At 33.1% G+C, this 19,920-nt stretch overlaps 1 protein-coding gene across 8 annotated transcripts in view; it reads right to left on the bottom strand.

The window, feature by feature from the left end:
- LOC136029562 (E3 ubiquitin-protein ligase HECTD1-like) overlaps positions 1–19,920 on the bottom strand; it is a 484,457-nt gene that overhangs the window by 59,245 nt on the left and 405,292 nt on the right. For 4 of the 8 annotated variants that reach the window (XM_065708048.1, XM_065708041.1, XM_065708046.1 and 1 more), the window contains 6 exons: positions 15,037–15,361; positions 13,913–14,086; positions 12,631–12,865; positions 11,512–11,687; positions 10,608–10,729; positions 5,153–5,197 (listed from right to left, as the gene is read on the bottom strand). In XM_065708048.1, coding sequence (XP_065564120.1) covers positions 5,153–5,197; positions 10,608–10,729; positions 11,512–11,687; positions 12,631–12,865; positions 13,913–14,086; positions 15,037–15,324 — 1,040 coding nt within the window. In that variant the 5' untranslated portion in view covers positions 15,325–15,361. The remainder of the gene's footprint in view (positions 1–5,152; positions 5,198–10,607; positions 10,730–11,511; positions 11,688–12,630; positions 12,866–13,912; positions 14,087–15,036; positions 15,362–19,920) is intronic. The other 4 variants (XM_065708047.1, XM_065708044.1, XM_065708045.1 and 1 more) reach the window with 1 other exon arrangement.

Here is a 19,920-nt window from a genome sequence, read left to right on the forward strand (position 1 = left end):
ATCCGGAAAACTGGTTCACTACTACAAATAAGACAATACAGCAACATTACACATAGCATAATGAATCACTCAATGCAGTAAGATCATAAATAGGACAACTAAAACTGTGATCATCCCTATTGTCAGTCTTCAAATTGGCATTTGATACCTCTTCTAAAAGATTACCTTCTACAGCACCGTGGTCTAAAGGTGTTAGGCTACAAGACTCCCAAGACTCAAAATTGAGGTTTACTTCTTTTTCCAAATGATAATGCTCTTGAGCATTATCATTGAGACCGAGATTGAGATATTGAGATTTTGCTTTAAGTGCTTCAGGCTCTTTTTCTCCATCCACCGTATTGGGCTTGTTGTCTTTCTTCGTTTGTTTGAAGAAGCCTTTAAGCTTTCTCCAACAGCTTTTATTTTCCGTCTGGTCTGCATTTAGTATATCATTGTTTCCAACTGGTGAGCTTCGTTGGAACTTCCAACTGGTGGGCTTGGTTCCATCATCTGTCAAGTCAGGGTTCCTTTGAAACTTGCCAATTATCATGGCTTTAAAGCCTGTCTGTTCTTCTTTGCTTTGATTTTTGAGAAGAATCTCTATTTTTGGTTCCTTACGTTTCGACATGTTATCACTTTGTTCAATTTTTAAATTTCTAATTTCTATCTGCTTTCTTCCATCAAGCCATATCTCCTCATCAGGATATCTTGGTGCACTTAAAACTTTTTCAAATAACATGATAAAATAGTTGTTTTCTCTTGGCTTGGTAAACTCAAACTATAAATTATTAGTCAGAACCATGCCTTATATTATGAGAGTGACGTCATACCTTCTACCGTCTGAAATACTTTTAAATGAAAGTGACGTCATACCTTCTACCATCTAAAATGCTTTTAAATGAAAGTGACGTCACGCCTTCTACCATCTGAAATGCTTTTAAATGAAAGTGACGTCATTGCTTCTTTAAAGTCCATTATAGAAATTTACCAACTTTAAAGAAAATCCTGTCAATATACATGAACACATAATTATATTAAGAAATCTTTCCTTTTTGACATTTATCCCTTGCCACAGGTTGGATTGAATCCGCAAACCTCCAATCACGAGACACACCTTTATAGAATGTACTGTGACTAGGTATGTTATTGCTTCTTAAGCATTATCATAGAAACAAGGGCCACTGCATGATGACGACAATATATGGTAGAAGCTTGAAACCCCAAGGATAGACGAGCAAAAGCACCAAATTAATTAGGGCCGTAAAATGATTTCAATTGTATTACATACAGTTTTGTCTATGGCCAACATGTAGATTCCAATAAATTTTATTCATCGAAGAAAAGATTTATTGAGGAAGGTTTTCTCTCACAAGATTTTAGGCTGTCAAATTGCAGGAGTAGCAATAAAATTAGCCAAGCCAATTTTCTCCAAGACAGCTTGTCAAAAAGGACAACAGGTATTTATTTTATCAAAAGTTAATTCTCTTTTGCAACCAGTTGCCACTAATTTTTTTTGTAAAATTTGTGATTATGTAATCAATAAGGCAGCTTAGGATCTTGAGACCCCAGCTTAGCCAGTAGGTTGGGGTCACTGTTGGCTAGGGTTAAGTTTATCAGTGTTTAGATCAATTTTCTTCAGCCTACAAAAAGATGGGTAGGCCTATATTATTCAATGTAAGCCTCACCTATTTTTTAAAACTGATAGGTCACTCCTCTTCCAAATACACCCCAGCCTTACTAAGTTTAGTTCTTACAAAGTAGAACTTTGCCCAGTCTTACAATTTAACCTACCCCTAACCCCCCTAATGTGCAAATATACACCCAAAATGATATATTTCCCATGTGTTTTTCTGGTTCTTGATTTCATCCTGGTTGGTTCAATTCATAGGTACACAGGTTGAAACAAAGGTGATGTATGGTAATATAATTTGGTAATAGATTTAGGCAAAAAAATTTAGGGATAAGAGTAGGCTGAAAATTCAAATTACACTCAAACGAGAAAAGCTTGCATTAATTACGTGCATTCAAAAAAGCAACAAGAATTTTTGCAAAATGGATAATGAAAATCCAGGATTTAGATTACGAGTTTGAGAATTTGAAAGGTGAGCAAAATGCACCCTGCAATAATTTAAGCATATTTCCAGAGAATACCCCCTCAGATACCGAAGTAGAAAAAAGCAATGCAATTCACCCTAAACGGAAACCTAAGAATAAGAAAGGTTAACCTAGATTCATCATAAAAGCCAGCAAGAACGAGCATTTCCTCTTTTCCTTTGTAAATATAAAAAGAACCAGAGAAAAAGTGTAAGGAATTAATAATACTTAAAAAGGAAAAAGATAATTTTTATTATGATTTCGACGAAGAAATACTTTATGGAATAGTAACCCACGAAAGAAATAGAAACTAAACCTAATATAATATATATATGATAATTATATAGTATATTATATTATATATTATATTATGTGGTATTATTATATATTATATAGTAGCATTGGTGATTTCTCTTTTCATGATATATATATATATTTATATATATATGTATATATGTATATATATATATATATATATATATATATATATATATATATATATATATATATATATATATATATACTGCTCCATCTTCTTGTTTTTATATGACGGATTTTCAAATAAATAAACACCTACTTATATCATTCCTAAAGGCATATTGCTTCAATTTTCCCCAGCACACTAAAGGATAGACACAGCCTACTTCAAGTGTTGCTACTGTATTTTACAATACCCCTAATCTCTTTTCTCCCACTAGAGCATCGTTCGATGCTGTGAAATAATAGCATTCGCTGTTGGAACTGTGAAAATGGTGGGAATATATAAAGCGGGCTGTATATTTATCTATCAGTGGGTGGGGTGGGAGAGGGGGGAAAGTAAGGCAAAGAGGAGTTTGGAATGAGACGCAAGTTTTTTTTTTATGATTGTTTATAATAATTTCTTGGTGAGGTTTTCACTTAGTCCCCAGATCTTAAGGTTTACTTACAAAATACAAAATAGAAACTTAAACAAAAGGAAACTAAAGTTGCATTAAGTCACTAAAAAAATTAGTGATTATGATCACAAGCACACAGAGCAAAACAATTCTTACAGACCCAAGAAGTCTTTTTCTGTTTAGTTGTGTTCTGTTTCAGATTTACAGGGGGAAAAAAGATTTCTCAAATACTACTTGGAAGTAGCCCTTCCTGTGAAATACAGAGCAGTGTCCACAAAAGAAGAAGAAAAAAAAAGTTTAGACCAAAGTTTAGATCAAATCGAAGAATCACTGAAGTCAATAGTATCAGCAAAAGCCACGGCGCCATCCATGCTATCTGGCATAAGATCAAATACAAAGTAGAGACAATAGGGAAAATCTTTTCAAGACAGTGGAGATTAGTTCTATGGATATTTTTGCCCTATGTCCAAGGGCCGTCTTCAACACAATACAAGAATAAGAGAGAAACTATATATATATATATATATATATATATATATATATATATATATATATATATATATATATATATATATATATATATATATATATATATATATATATATATATATATATATATATATATATATATATAATGAACTTACATCAAATTGTGAGAATTAAAACTAAATAATTAAAAACGCTATGTGAGGCTACTGATAAGCCCTCAAATATTGTCTATCTTCCGTATATCCCAAAGATCACAACAAAATTAAAAATATTTGCACAAAAAATAATCTGTACGTAGTTTTTACTAATAATTTTAAAATCATCAATTTCTTAAATTCGGGTAAAGATAAGGCCCCAGTTACTCGCCAAAGAGGGGTCTATCAAATAAATTGTGATTGTGGAAATTACTATGTCGGCAGGACCCATCAGAATCTAGACAAACGGTTACAACAGCATAAAAATGACATAGACAAGGCCTTAATTTCAAATAGTTCCAACAACTCCTTTGATTCTGCTTTAGATTGGCATATATTTAATAATCCGTCCCACATGATACTTTTTGAAAACTCTTCACTCATCAGTAATGATTTGGGAATAAAACTGGTGGTTCGAGAATCAATCGAAATTAATCTCAAAATAAATAATAATATTTCTTTGAACAGGGACTTAGGGGAATACTCAGTAAATTCTTTATGCTCAAATTTAATTAAAAACGATCTAACAAAATATTTTACTAAACCGATTTATAATAGTACTGAACCAACTACGAAAAGGCCTTTGAGACAGGCTGCTAAACAAGCAAGATTAGCTTTAAGAAATTGCATCTAATCATTTTGTTCTCTTTAGTTTGAATGAGCTCATATTCTCATTTCATTCTTTTCGCCAGTCCTGGTTGAACTTCGTTGAAGTAAGGATGCTAGGGCTATTTTAAAAAAAAAGTTTTAAAAAGTGTTTTGAATTATTTAGTTTTAATTCTCACAATTTGATGTAAGTTCATTCATATATATATATATATATATATATATATATATATATATATATATATATATATATATATATATATATATATATATATATATATATATATATATATATATATATATATATATATGTAGTTTCTCTCTTATTCTTGTATTGTGCTGAAGACGGCCCTTGGACATAGGGCCGATATATCCGCAGAACTAATCTTCACTGTCTTGAAAAGATTTTCCCTATTGTCTCTACTTTGTATTTGTTGTTATGGAAAGGCGGTGTGGTCTTCGTCACTATTTTCTGGCATAAGACCCACAAGATTATTTTTTCGTAACTTAATTTTGACCGTTTGACCTTTGATCCTTAATAACCTAAGTGAGCGGTGAGGTTTCAAATCAGTAATTAAATTGTGACTATTCACACTTCATAAATCCATATTATGTGTTTTCTCAGCATATTCGTCATATAATGCGAGAATTTCATCTTATTATGAGAAAATTATCCCTTGAATTATTGCCATTATGACTCATTTTCAAACCACAAAATCTGTCAATCGCAGTTGTCACACATGTTGTAGATGTTCAGAAACTTCTTCAGGCGGGGGCCATCGGTCATCAGCTGTCATATTCCTGGACATAAACAGATAAGCAGAAAAAAAAGAAGAGAAGATGAAGCCCTAATAGATTTAGGCTTTCGTAGTAATAGCTAATAACAGTTTTAATATTGTAAATGGGTATTCTTACTTTTCTCTCGATAGTATAGTAATTGCTGGATGTTTTATAGGGTACCTGCAAAAAAACAAGTAAAATAGTGCCACTAAAAAAAATCCTAAAACAGAGCACAACTGTAGAAACCGAGTGAACTTTAGCAAGAATAATGAAAGGGGGATTAGATATTTATCAATAGCTAATTGTCGAAACTATATATACATTATATAATTATACATTAATATGTCCAATTTTAGGCAAAATTATATATTATCGAAAATATCTATTATCTAATTCAATGTATCGAACATTAATATACAAATTAACGTTTGAAATCACATATTGAGACAATATATCAAAATTAAATATCAATAGATCCCATGAAAATCATACAATAAAACGAAAATCCTTACAGAAAACAATTTTGCAGTTTTTGAAGCGAAAAAATCGCTTCTTTTAATGACGCCAGTGCAAGAATTTGAATGAGGACGAATCCCAAGCAATTATCCGATGTCAAGGACAGACCCCCCAAAATCAAAACAGCATCCATAGGGTAGACACAATAAAAAGTGTAAATATCAGCCGAATGTTATGAGAAAAGTTTTTATAGCTTCCATGAGGTATCTTCGACATAATACCTTAAATTAGGCATTTTTTTTCCAAGACCAGACTGCCTTTCTACGACGAACAAATAAGCGTTCAAATACGGTTAAGTCCATTTATTAGACAGTGAAAACGGATACGTGAGTGGATTTTTCTACCACATATACAACGATCGTCATCAACAGATATACTAAAGCATTACAATTTAAACTAGCATATTTATACAGAACAAAATAAGAACTTCCAGTTCATTTACTAGATTTGTCTGAGAAAGTTCAGTAGCTGGGTTTATCCAAAGTCTTGAGTTGTAAACTTTCTTCTTTAACATTGCCTAATGTAAGTTGAGTTTCTAATGAAGGTGGCAAAAATCTTCCTCATCTTCTAATTGCAAAAGAAATGTTGTAGAATTAGGGAGATGTGACCAACCATGTATATAACTATAAATTCTACAACATTTCTTTTGCAATTAGAAGACGAAGAAGATTATTATTTTATTATGTATAAATATACTAGTTTTAATTTCAATTCTTTAGTATATCTGCTGATGATGATCACTATATATGTGGTCAAAATATCCAGACTTTTGTATCTATTCTCATTGTCTGATAAATGGACTTATCCGTATTTGAACGTTTATTTGTTCGTCAACCTCATTTTTTTAACAGCCATTAAAATTTTCATTCCATGAATGTTAAATGAACATAATTTTGTTCACATATTTTATTTAATGTTGCATTTCTATCTTATCAGTCAATTAATCTCTTATTTCAGAGAGAGCTGTATAAACAAAAAAATGGTTAGGCATGCAAAGCACACAAAAAACAACTATATTAACACACAGAAAATATAAACAACACACAGAAACACTGCCAAACGTCAACACTCCCAAAGAGAGAGAAAAGGAAGCCTCAAAAAACACTCCCAGATTCTCGTAAAGCAGTAGGAGAAGACTTGGCTTTAGCAGAAATTCGACAGCTACTATCATATCTATTAGTGGCAACACTGGAAATCCAAGACAACTTAAACAATTTCGTGTGAGTTTGATTGTAGCAAATCTTTACAGTCTTACTCTTACTTAAAAGAGTTAGTAAATAGACCTTGACACCTATTTATAATATATTCCATATTTTCAATCCACATTTAATTTAATTCGGTTCATTGAGCTGCCCATTCCTCTTTTCATATTATCAAACCGGCTGAAACATCACTAAATTATAACCAGACAACTTCCAAATTGTCGGCAATGGAATTTATTAAGTTCAAATGGGAAAACAAAATATTAAAATCGAGTTAGACTAAGTTACGTTTCAAGACAATAAACGATATGAGCAAATCCCATACCAGCCCCTAAAATGTCTTCGAACTAGCCCTTATTTTTTACGAAATATAAAACTAGGGCATATCAGCTTTTACATTTAAGTCTTCAAATTAACCCCCACTTTTGAGGCAAAACATACTATCTATGGTTTTTCGCCTTTTGAACCCATTTCTGAGGTCAAGTATGAGTTAAGATTCCCCCCTTTTTTCAACCTGAACTTAAATGCAATATGTGCAGGGACTTTTCCTCTTTTCTAGTACCCCTCTAAAAACTAAGAAAAATTACCTTAGAAAAATTATATCAAGCCAAAATACTGTGTTTCTAAGATGACGGTGCAGGTTTGAGAAGATAATTGTTTCATAAATATTCTACAACATTCTATAGCAAAGCTATATCCAGGGGACAGATTACTGGGCTTTAACCCTTCCCCCATAAGTTTTATCCGACTCGTATAAAAAGTAAAAAAAATTACATGTAAAAAGAAATGCATGTAAAAAAAAATGCATGTAAAGAAAAATCCCAGATATGCCCTTGTTCTACAATGTTCCTTATTGGCACTTACTAAGTAGTAGTTACAACAGTTTCAATTCTGTCTTGTGGCATTTGACAAGGTTTTTAGATGGACTTGTTTCATAATTTACTACAAACAGCTGAGAAATAATGTCGAACAAGAATACTCATAGTTGACAAAACTAGGACATAGCAAGCAATGTTGCGAAAAACGAATCGTTTTAGTTTTTGCTTGTGTTAACAAGGAATTTTTCTAGGGTTAGAGCTGTTCCCTAATTACAGTCTGTTTTTTAATTGCCACCTAAAGGAAATGACAAATCCCTCTAAATTGTTTTATTGTTCATTAATTGTATAGTGTAAAATTAAAAAGATTTGCGTCACTTTGGTACGTCTGTAGATGTCTAGAAGAGGAATGCTGTAGTAAGATAACATTTCTTGAGTAGTGACACATCGACAACTAGCTTTAAAAGCGACCCTGTTTTAGGCTTTTTTCTTGAAGTTTCCATTTCGATTTATTATTATTTTTTTTTTGGCATTTTTGACTACGTTTCTGTGAGAATAAGAATAAAACCGAATAAACAGCTTAAAAAATAAACAAATAGCGCACTTGAAATTTACTTTTCATCACTTTCTAATGGTTAAACAGACAAAAAAAGGAGGTATCTACATCTGACTTACATTTACTTACTACCATACTCTACCCCGAACAGACATGGCAAAATAAAATGACTTTAAGAAAAATGAGAGCAAGGATCGTAAAAAAGCACTGAAATTCATATTTACTTCCCCATCTGAAAACCAAGGACCGAATATATTCAGATTTACTTGCATTGTCAATTATTTATCAAATCTTTTATCAGAAAAAGGAAATAATCAAATTGCCAGTTTTGTTGCCTCCTCTGGGACTACTGAAGATACTAGCAATAATTGTACCGGGTGAGCATTGCTATTTACCATCAAATATGTAGCATGCATTGAACAATAAACATCTTTGAAATTAGTGTGCATAATTTCAACTTTATAGGTCATATCTGAAAATTTTCACACTCCTTGTTTAATTGCCAAAACCGTTTGTTGTCCTGTTCTCACATAAATTATCAGCAGGGCAACATATGGCCAGTTACACATCGACAATCTTAACCTAGATTGCTTTTCTCATTCTCCTGCTTAGAGCTACCGAGCACATACGCCCTTTAGGCGTGACAATGATGAAAATATATATGTATGTATATATGGAAATATATATATACATATATATATATATATATACATACATATATATATATATATATATATATATATATATATATATATATATATATATATATATATATATATATATATATATATATATATATATGTATATATATATGTATATATATATATATATATATATATATATATATATATATATATATATATATACATATATATATATATACATATATATATATACATATAATATACATATATATCCACATATATATATATATATATATATATATATATATATATATATATATATATATATATATATATATATATATATATATATATATATATATATATATATATATATATATATATATATATATATATATATATATATATATATATATATATACGCAAGAATAAAAACTTGTGAAAATCAATAAACATGTACCAAATAAATGCTAGTTACACATTTAAGCAACACAAATAAATAGATAACTATACTTTATTTAGCAGTCTTTTTATAGTACGGCGGTCAAGGGGTGACTAACATTTGTTTTAACTTATTTCACAGGCTTACGACACTAAGAAAGCGGAGAAACGATGCACTGGGTCGTAGAGTCTTCCCAGGATTTTGATTGGTTGGCAGTTGAATCCACCCCTCTATATTTATCTCAAGGGCCTCTCATGGAAGAGGAAAATCTAGACCTATAAATGCACTTTTGAAGTAGATATCTCTCCATGGGATATCCGAATAATATTCTGCCATTAACCGGTGCGCAACAATTTAATATTCTGTTAACAACTACCCAGCTAAAGTTCCCAGCATCAAAGGAGCTATCCTACAAGTTTTGTTTACACTACGAAGACTCTGCTACCATTCTAAAAGTAATTTGACTAGGATTGTGAATACCAGCTTGTTTGAACAGGCCTAACAAATAACCTATAAAAAAGACATGGACCCAAGCTCCTATAAAGTAACATCTGGTCCAAATGGAAAATTACAATAAAAACAACGGATGGCTCAATACTACAAAATAACAATGTACATATGGAGAGGGGTTCGAAGATCTATCCAGACCCCTCCTTCCCCAAAAAAAACTTTGGGGAATTTGGCATTTAACTAGGCATACCAGGAGAAATTTACAACGTCGCTTCAATGTTTCTACTCTATAAAACTCAGCGTCTTCTGCCAGAATCAGAATTAGAGTTTATTGAGAGGAAAAATTCTTGCAACTATCAAATTTATCTTTGTAGGTACATTGATGGACCTCGAGGTGGACCTACGAGTCCGGACTTCATAGTCTTGGAATCAAACAGGACCATTAGCATACAATTCGCATGTTTTTCCCATATTGATGAATGTGCACCAGGTTCGGAACTAATTGAGCTATTAATCTGATTATTCTGAGCGATTTTATTATTTCTTTTGTATACTTTTTTGGGGTTTTGAAGTTAAACAAAATATATAAAATTCCACAGTGGCGAATATTACAAACTGTCCCACAATCGTTACCACAAACTGTTTGATAAACATTCAAGCATCACAAAACATACAATACACAATTAAAAATTCCAGTATTCGCAAAGAATGGCAGTAGTATCCGAAATAGTAAGAGTTTGAAAAATTGGCAAAATAGAGTAGGAGAAGAATCAAAGAAAGGAAAAGAGATTCACAGGGAGAGAATACACACCTGGAAGCTATATATAGTGCAGTTATTATAGTGCATTACTACAGTTCGTTACCACGAACTGTTTGAAATCAGAAGAAACGAATCATTTTCACACCAAAGAGAAAATTTAATAAATAGCCAGATCAAAAAAAAGAGAGAGAAAGAAAGAAAATACCTGAAGTTCCAAGCACCACCCAACTCAAGTCCAAGTAAACTTTCTGCTGTCAACGTACGTCTGGTTCCACGATTGCTTTCAAAAATGAAACCACATAAATCTTCTTTCAAAATTGTTGCTTGCTAGAAATAAACAAAACAAAAATTGTATTTTCAAAGCTTAACAAAATAGAATCAAATAAATTAGGTAAATTGAATCACACAACGGCCTTTTATCCTAAAAGCAGACACACGTACCGGTCTTTTCTGGGGAGGGGAGAAGAGGGGTTTGATTCACCAGAGCAGCAAAACACGTGACTTATATAATGAATTAGGAATCGATGGTGATATCTGAAAGAATTAAAGGGAGCCACTTTGCCATTCGTATTATGAAATTATCATTTTAAGTCTGTAGGTGATGGAAAAAGTAATTATGACAGTTCAATACTCAGAACAAATAGCATAAAGAAAGGGCAGCGGCTCTACATTTAACAAAACCCCAGTTGACATAAGTTTTTATATTTTCTTTCCAGTGTTTCTAATTAATTAAACTACATACCATAGGCTAAGGAACACTTTCAGAATATTGTATTTCCTTGACAAGTCTATCGGATAAAACAAGGTTAACAGACGAGACTGAGTACACTGCAACAATCCCCTTTCCATTTAAGTTGTCGCCAGAGCAAAAAAAAAAACATTTCTTATCCCATGCAACAGTAGGTCGAATCAAAGCGAAGTCTACTTTTCCTTCCTACCTATACAATGATGTTATAAAACATGACAATGACTCTAAAAGTAAACGTAATACCAATCGCCGTGGTGTTGCCAATATCCATGGACAATGACCTAATGACAATATTAATAATGACTGCAAAAGTAAACGTAATTACTAGAAAAGGCCTGAGGGCTCATGGTACTCCACTCACCTGTTGTCCTTCTGAATTATTGATACGTATTTCCCCAGGATTTTTGCATTGTAATGACCACTTCCCAATAGTGAGAACCGTTGAACCCGGTGAAGAAAGAATTGGTTGAGTTGGAGTACCAGGGGGTACAGCTGCTCTCACTCGCTGCAATTTATCCAAAAATTCTCCACGGTTTTCTAAAATTTAAGAAAAGATCACACTTACCATCAAGGTTTCGTCAACAACAGAACTTAATAATTATAAACATAAATCAGAAAACGAGTGATGGATGATAAAAAAAGGGGTAAAAATATTTTGGTATTTACATATACTTTTTATATTTACCCGTATCCTTGAGAAAGCAGGATGAAGGGTTATGGAAATATCCGCAGCAACTAGGTCTGATGACAAATATGACAGGACAGGCAATATAAATTTAGCCAGTCCTATTCTTCCTCTATTGACCAGCCATCAGGTAACATTTTTTTTTCGTTTTCTCGTACAACGAAACGGGGGGGGGGGTTAATGAGTGAAATAACAGAAAAAATTATATTTCTGCGCTGTTATCAGTATAGGCCTAATATAAGAACTTTTACAAATCCAAATTCATAGTGACCTGATATAGTATTGACTAATGCAGCCATCTGAATCTGCGTACTGTAGGAATTGCTGTAGCTGTGTTCTCTGTAAAGAAAAACCTATAATTCCCCCAATATGAAGCACACAGCGCTGACATTCAAGTTCTTAAATAAGAGTAAAAACCATCTTGAAAGTACTAGCGATAGACCATGAGTTTACACAGCCCAAATTTTAGACACAATGCTTTTTCCAGGCATGGGGCCCGTAGAAAAAATTTTTTTTGGGGGGGGGCACAACATACATTGTATAGAACGTCTATATCTTTGCGTAGTCGGATACGCCAATTCTATCTTAAGGAGGTTGTGAGATCCCCCCTTAGGGAGAGTTTCTCGGAGGCATGAGCATCAAAATTTCTAGGTACCTCTAGCAGGTATCTTAAGAATTAAATATGACATAGAGAAGACTCAAATTTGGTTTGTTACCGTCGAATCATCCCCCCCCCCTCATATATGCACAGGCATGAATAATGTATATTTAATATAAATCAAGAACAAGTCTTACCACTAGTATCAGTTCCTCCTTCGGGGTTTCCAGATGAGTACATTGTTGCCAGCTTACCATCAAGCAAAAATCTAAACCATCCGTTGGATCCACTGGAAAGTTCAATGGCAACACTATCAGACCATAAATACATACAATCTTTTCCTCTGGCGAAAGTAAACTCCTTCCATTGATAAAGCCGACATGAGACAAGCTTACTTGCATCCTCTGACAAAATCTCTCCACCCAAAGGCTCCTAGGAAATTAAAGAGTAGCATTTAGACCTGCAACTTAGTAAGAAAACGTACATTTTATTTACTATCATCACACACAAACTTCCTGTTGTCAATGACTAATTGGTGAGGAACGACACATGTTGAACACTGTGGCTGTGTTGAACAAAAAATAGCACCCCCACAATTTAGTGAGCATTGATTAACGTACATGGAGGGTAAAAACATGCCTTGACGTTGACGTTTTTTTTTTTGCTTTCTTTTTTAAACAAATTACTAGGTAAATCTTCGAACTTTCTCTGTTTCAAGTTTTGTAAACGATCTGAAAGTGAATCTAAAGAAGGGCTTTATTTAAAGACTAATCAGATTCAGACAGTCAGAAAATTTGGATAGAACTCAAAATATTACGTTTCCCACAATAAGAATCGATATAAAACTCTTGAATTAATTAAAATCTGAGTAACGCAATTCCCTCCTGACTCACAACATTACACTTTATGTAAATAGTGGAATCGAGGAATACATTCAACTTCTGACACTTGGTAATGGCTCAGCACAAAAATTTAACACAACATTAGCATTATACAAAAATATAACACGAAAGAAATGCTACCCATTAAATATGGCTCCTCATCAGTACTGGAGGGGGGGGGTCAAATCTACTATCTACTAATATCTACTACTAACGATACCTACTAATCTATTTTAACCTAGGATATGATCCAAATTTCTAGCTCTTGAGAAAAAAAGAAAAAAATGTGTCATTTCTCTGCTAATTTGTATCAGTTATATACTTGGTGATGGTTAAACTACAAAAATAATATACGAAAGAAACGCCACCCATTTAATATCTCTCTTCGTCAATAACGGGGATTTCATATCACTGTTGTATTTATACGGTCTTATAATGTTAAGTACATATTTACATACAAATTTTGACATTCTAGGCAGGGGCGGGGGTCTTCTCAATCAGTAAATGGAATAGTTACAAGTAAATTTATAAATTACGCATTTAATTGATGATGAAAACGCGGAAATAATTAAATTAAATAATAATAAACAAAACTTACAGGTTTTTCCGCTTTTCCTATAAGTTGTGCTTCTTCTTCGGCCGTAATGGCAGCCAATTGTTGCACTTGATTGAAAACTCCCAGTCGAGCTAAATTCTGAAGACTTAATTCCGGTATTTTCTTCATTAGATCTTGAACAATTTGCAAGCCAAGCAAACGACCATCATCATCTTCCTTTAAATATAGAAAAATAGTTTAGAATTTCAGATTTCTTTTAGATTTTGTTCAAATTTAGAAAAACAGTTTGATTCATTTTCAACAGAAATACGGAACAATTTGTAAGCCAAGCAAACAACCTTCATCTTTTCCCTTTTAAGTTTCGAAAATATGGTTGCTCTTATCTGAATCAATTGCTTTGTTTCATTTTTCAATCCTGACTTAACTTCCTTCAAGTTTTGATGATTCAACGATTTTGGTTATAACTGTCACATATTTTTATTAAAAGGTTAATTCAATAATTATCTATTTGCTTTGCTGATGATGGCTCTTGGATACAGAGCCAAAATACACCTTGAGTAAAAAAAAAATCACTTCAAATAATTCCTTGATTATGCCTATTGTTATTTGTATTATGGAAACTTAGCTTCATTGTAAATTAACTTTTAAATACAGGTGGTTTCGACAACTGAAAGGTGTTTATCTGGGTAATGGTACAATAACTATTGAGCATAATCAAAACGGGTAGAGGAGCCCTCAGTGCAATCAACATTAAAAGTTTAAGTAATTAAATTTCAACTAGCATGACATATAAGACTGTTTCAAACACAATCTACTATAATTTTTTGGATTTTCTTTCAACGTGAACACCAACCAGTTCATTCAATAATGCTGCAACTTCCAACTCATCTCAATATCAAGAGCCGAAGCTATAGCCTCCCCCAAAGCGGGGATATCCATATCAGCCAATGAAGAAAATAGATGATTAATTCATATAAATGAAGGTAGTAGAAAAGGTGACTAGTAAAAAACCTTCTAGAATTGGATGCAAACCAGGGGAGGGGGGCAGGAACAAACTGTCTCTGGGAGGTTTCCTGCTAGCCACTTCTGCTACTATCTTCACTTTATTCACTGAAAAATAAAAAATGAGAAATGAAACCAATATGGCTGCAACTTCATATTCTTACCTCATTATCCAGAACTGAAGCAATAACCTCGGCCAAAGCGGGAATATCCTTATCAGCCAGTGAAGAAAGTAGATCAGGTGTTGCATAATGCACAGCCTTTCGTATCAGATTTAAGCTTGATCGCCTGACGCTTTGTAATAGCGTTGACTGATACGTATTTGAGAATAAGGGTAGCAGTCGGCGTATATATACTGGTGCCATTTCAGGATCACCTTTAGGTTCTGGCATGGGAACATCAGTGCATTCAGCTTTCTTGTCACTCCCTTCAATGGGGAGCACGGGAGCCATCCATTCTCCTGGTGCTTGGAGTATTGAAGCTACTTCTCTGAAAAGGAAAGAAATTTATCGTTTTCTTCATCAGCCAGTTAAGAATAGAAAAATAACGACTACTTCTGACTACTAAAGACTTATTGTAGCACCAAGCCGCCTGAGGCAAACACACCTACACATGCTCCTCTTCTATCCCAATCTATTTGAAGCCTCCCTCTGTAAGTCCTACCACCAAGAATTTCCAATTTCCTTGAATACTTTTTTCCGACCTCCTCCCATCCAATCAGGGAACGACCTGTTTATCATTTGCCCCTAGATGATTGGCCGAAAAGGGCGATCTTGCAATCTATCATCCTACATCCAAAGAGCGTATCCGACCCAACTCAGCCTTTCTCTCATTGCAGCTCTAGAAAGCGGATGGAACATTATTTTTCGTTAGCTTACTGTTTCAAATACGGTCAGTCACAGATACCCAAAAAAATCCAAGGACAATTTCTCAGAAGAATATCTAACAAACGCTCCTCTATCTTTTGAAGCATCATTTTTTAGAGCCATATTTGACCATTGTCATCACTGCAGCTTTCAATATTCTAATTTTGGTTCGCAGACTTATCTTCCTATTCTTCCAAACTTTTTTTTAATGAGAAAAAACACCCTGGGCCTTGGCTATTCTACTTTTAACATCTTCACTGTACCTGCCATTTTTACTAATAATACTACTTAGGTAAATGATGCTATCCATTTGACCGATATTATCGTAACCTATAATAATTTATTTTTACCCTCTTTCAATACAAAACAATATTAGACTAGAAGAATAGAAGGAAATATATAACAAAAAAAATGAAGATACAACAAATCGTTGACCACATAATAAAATGACGTTCATAATATACAAACGAAAAATACAGAATCCAAAGTAGCTTATAATCTATCACAAAAGTCAATCTGTCTACCTTACTTTAAACTGAAGGCAGTTAAGCGAAGGCAGAAAATATGAAATTTTCTTACTCCAGCCTTCAAAACAACCAGAAGGTCAAAAACATGGTATTTTCTAATAGAATATGAGTTACGGAATCACACAGGAATACCAATAAAAAATGTCACACATTGGTAAAATCTAATCCAACTTGCTTTTGAGGCTTTAGTTGATTTTTCACAATAAACCCTAGAGCTTTTCAGAATAACACAACTTAAGATTTTACGTTACATTATGCAGTCTTACAGAGCAAATTTTGTCCATAACGTAAGCAGTGTAAAGTAGACTCGAACCATAAATAGAACTGAACATCTCTCTACGACCTTGCGGTAGCCTGCAAGCTACAGCAAAAAAAAGGGAGATCACTGCTAACCAGGCAAACTTGCGATTATCCTTTTTTTTAAGGTAAGGGTTCAAACCCCAATGTACTACTATTGATTCTCTATACAAAACTGTATACAAAACTTTACAGAAATAATAATAAGTGATTCTATTGGTGTACTTTCCATTTCGATCCGTCACCTTTTTTGAGGGGTGTTGGTTCTTTTTCTAAAGTTTTGCAAACTAACTGTACTAATAAAACTGTACTAATAAGATTAACTAATGTATTATTTGTCATTCCTGAATCACTTCAAAAGTAAAAAAAATTCCATTTGGCGTTTTTTTTAACTGTTTTGTTAAACTTTCGATTACTACAGGTTATGCATCTTTTTTACTAGGCTGCAGCCAGGATTTTACATTACATTTGTTTATTTTACGTTATAGAAAACTCAACACAGTAACAACAAATTTTAATTTCCATATGAGCAATTAATAAGTTTTGAAAATTAATCAATAAAATTTTCCTATAAAGCCTTTCACATCGTCTTTTCTAGCACATCTCCTATTTTGTTATCATTGGTCATAAGATAAAATTTTCAATTGTTGTCCAATAGTCATTCATTTTAAGCCGCGATAGTCCAAACCTTTTCTTTTCTTTATAAATCCCTTACTAAGTCTAACCCACAATGTCCCTTTTCCTAATTACGCAACATTATTTATTATTGTAAAAACATGAGTATGTTTTATCGTCATTTAATTTTCATAGTAAAAACATTATATTTGTTAATGTTTCGTCAATAAATTCGTTGCCCTTTTCTGTATCATCTTTGAATTGTTTCTTTGCTACACGCGAAACATTTGTTTTAATGCTGTTTTATTTATTTTGCTGTTTTATATTTTGCTACAGGTTATGGATCTTTTTACTAGGCTGCAGCCAGCCTTTCACATCGTCTTTTTACCATATGCCATCCTGTTCCAATAGCCCATCATGAAAACTTGAAACCCCACCTACAATCCACATTTTCAATTATTTTTAATTTGCTCGTGGTGAATGTGATGAGCATAACTATGGCCTGATGGTTTTATAAATTCTTTTTAGTCCCGTATGAAATGACTAGCGTAAACATAAAAGGTTATACTCTTAGTAAGGTAATTTAACCCCTTATCAAAAAAATTACAAATTCAACGAAAGCTAATCAAAACAAATTTACGTCAAGCTTACGGGGAGCACGCGACCACAACTTAGAAAGATGTTACACTTTGCAGAAATTCTCGTTCCAATTTGCTACCTTGAGAGTGCCACCTTAGAAATTTTTTCGTCAAGTTCACGGGAGCACGCAACTAACTTTAATTTTTGATTTTTTGGATTAACTGAAAAAAAAGCGTACCTCATTTGTTAGCGTTTTTCCTCATATATTATACATATCAAATGTACTCTTAGAAATTGTTTACGTCAAGCTCCACGTCAAGATAACGCAAGCAAATAATCTTTGGAATCTCGTTTGTTCATTTTCCATCTATTATGCATAGTCAGTATGGTCTTAGCAAGCATAAGGGGGGGGGGCAAGCAACCGAGGTTGACTGAACTCTTTTGAATTCAGTAAAAAAGACATATATAAATATAACTAATTATTTTTTGTTTTTCAAAAAATTACGTCTAGCCATTACAGCCTTGGAACTTTCTTGTATAACATTAAATTATTTTTGCCATATAATTTTGTCAGTAGAGAATGTTTGGCTTTTTTGTAAAGTTGAAGGTTTAATGATAGCATTTGCAACAGTAGCACTTATATAGAATCCAAAGCACAACAAACAACTAATTCTAAACCACAGTCCAAATTGACAGATTAAAAATTGCGATCATCATCAGTGTACCTATAAAAACGATTTTTATTAAGGTTATAAATTTATGGAAATCCAATTTCCCGCGTAACCTTGATCCCACCTCTAGAAACAAGTCCTATATGACCTGCATGAAAGAATCTTTCAACTTTAACTTGATCGAATAGTTCTTTAATTCAAAAATCGATCTACCCCACTAAAACTTGTTTAGGTTTCAGAAACAAGGTTTAAGCCACCCAGCTCAAAAACCTCAAGACAAATCAACGTTCATGAAGCAGAATGAAATGTAGATCCTGAGATAAACGCGTATTTTGGATGAATGAGGTTGATTATTAGTTTAAACTCAGCTAAGCTACTCATCACAACCGAATCAGCCCGATCATTCAACTACAAGTTATAAACCAGACGATAATTTATCGCCATATTTCGCCATAAATCTGTGGTACCATTGATATTTTTTGGCAATAGGGGACCCTGGGATCCATCCTCGCTGCGGCAAGGTTGGGCCAAAGACTTACTACTTGTCCCAGTGAAAAAAGATCACGAACCTGAAACTTCGATCCGACGTCCTAAGCGCCGAGTTCTGTAGGACCTTCATCTTTTTTTTTATCGTGGCCAAAGATTGTTTTTCACTTCATTTTTTATTGCATTTATATTTTTATTAAATTTAAGTCAATAATCACAATCAAATCAGTTTCCGAACTGAAAAACAAATTATAGATCCAGATGAAAACTGTCACCATCTTTTACAAAAGATCGCTCCTCACTTTCTTTTTATTACATTTAAGTTCAAAAATCTTTTAAAGGAGTCAATAACACTCATTTCAAAATCTCGAAAAAAAACGTAAAGAAAATATGCGGGGGACACTGCTACGTCAAGGCTATTGCATCGACTATGACCAGAAACCATAAACAACCCTGTGCGGAAGGAAAAAGGAGGAAATTTTGGAAACATGATTATAGAAAAGATTATATTATTAAAATACTAAAGACTACAGAATTTTTAAAAATCAGGTAACTTTGATTTGAACAATGCAATATACAGTGCAAACTTACAAAAAATGTGGATAATACAAACAACAGGTATCCTCAAACCCTCCAATAAATACAAACACTATCTATAAATCTACTTTCTTGACTCCACTTGAAGATTTCATACTCAAAACGTATATAATGTTAAAGATAAATAATTATAACCAATAAACAAATATACTGGAAATGTATAGACTAGCCCTTCATTATATCTGTCTCCAGCCTTATCAAGAGCTAAGCCCAGGTCACATCTATTTGAACAGTATACCTCCAGGAACGTCCAATAAATCCAAAGAATACCTCCTAAAGAAGCTTCTTCAGCTTCCCATACACGTGCACTAAAAAATGTACAGAATCTTTTAAAGTTGAAGGCAGGGGTGTAGCTCTAGCATTTTTATTGGGGGGGGAAGGGCAAGAGGGGTCGATATTAAGATAGTCAA

This window comes from Artemia franciscana, chromosome 7, assembly GCF_032884065.1.
Source record: "Artemia franciscana chromosome 7, ASM3288406v1, whole genome shotgun sequence".
Classification (NCBI taxonomy): domain Eukaryota; kingdom Metazoa; phylum Arthropoda; class Branchiopoda; order Anostraca; family Artemiidae; genus Artemia; species Artemia franciscana.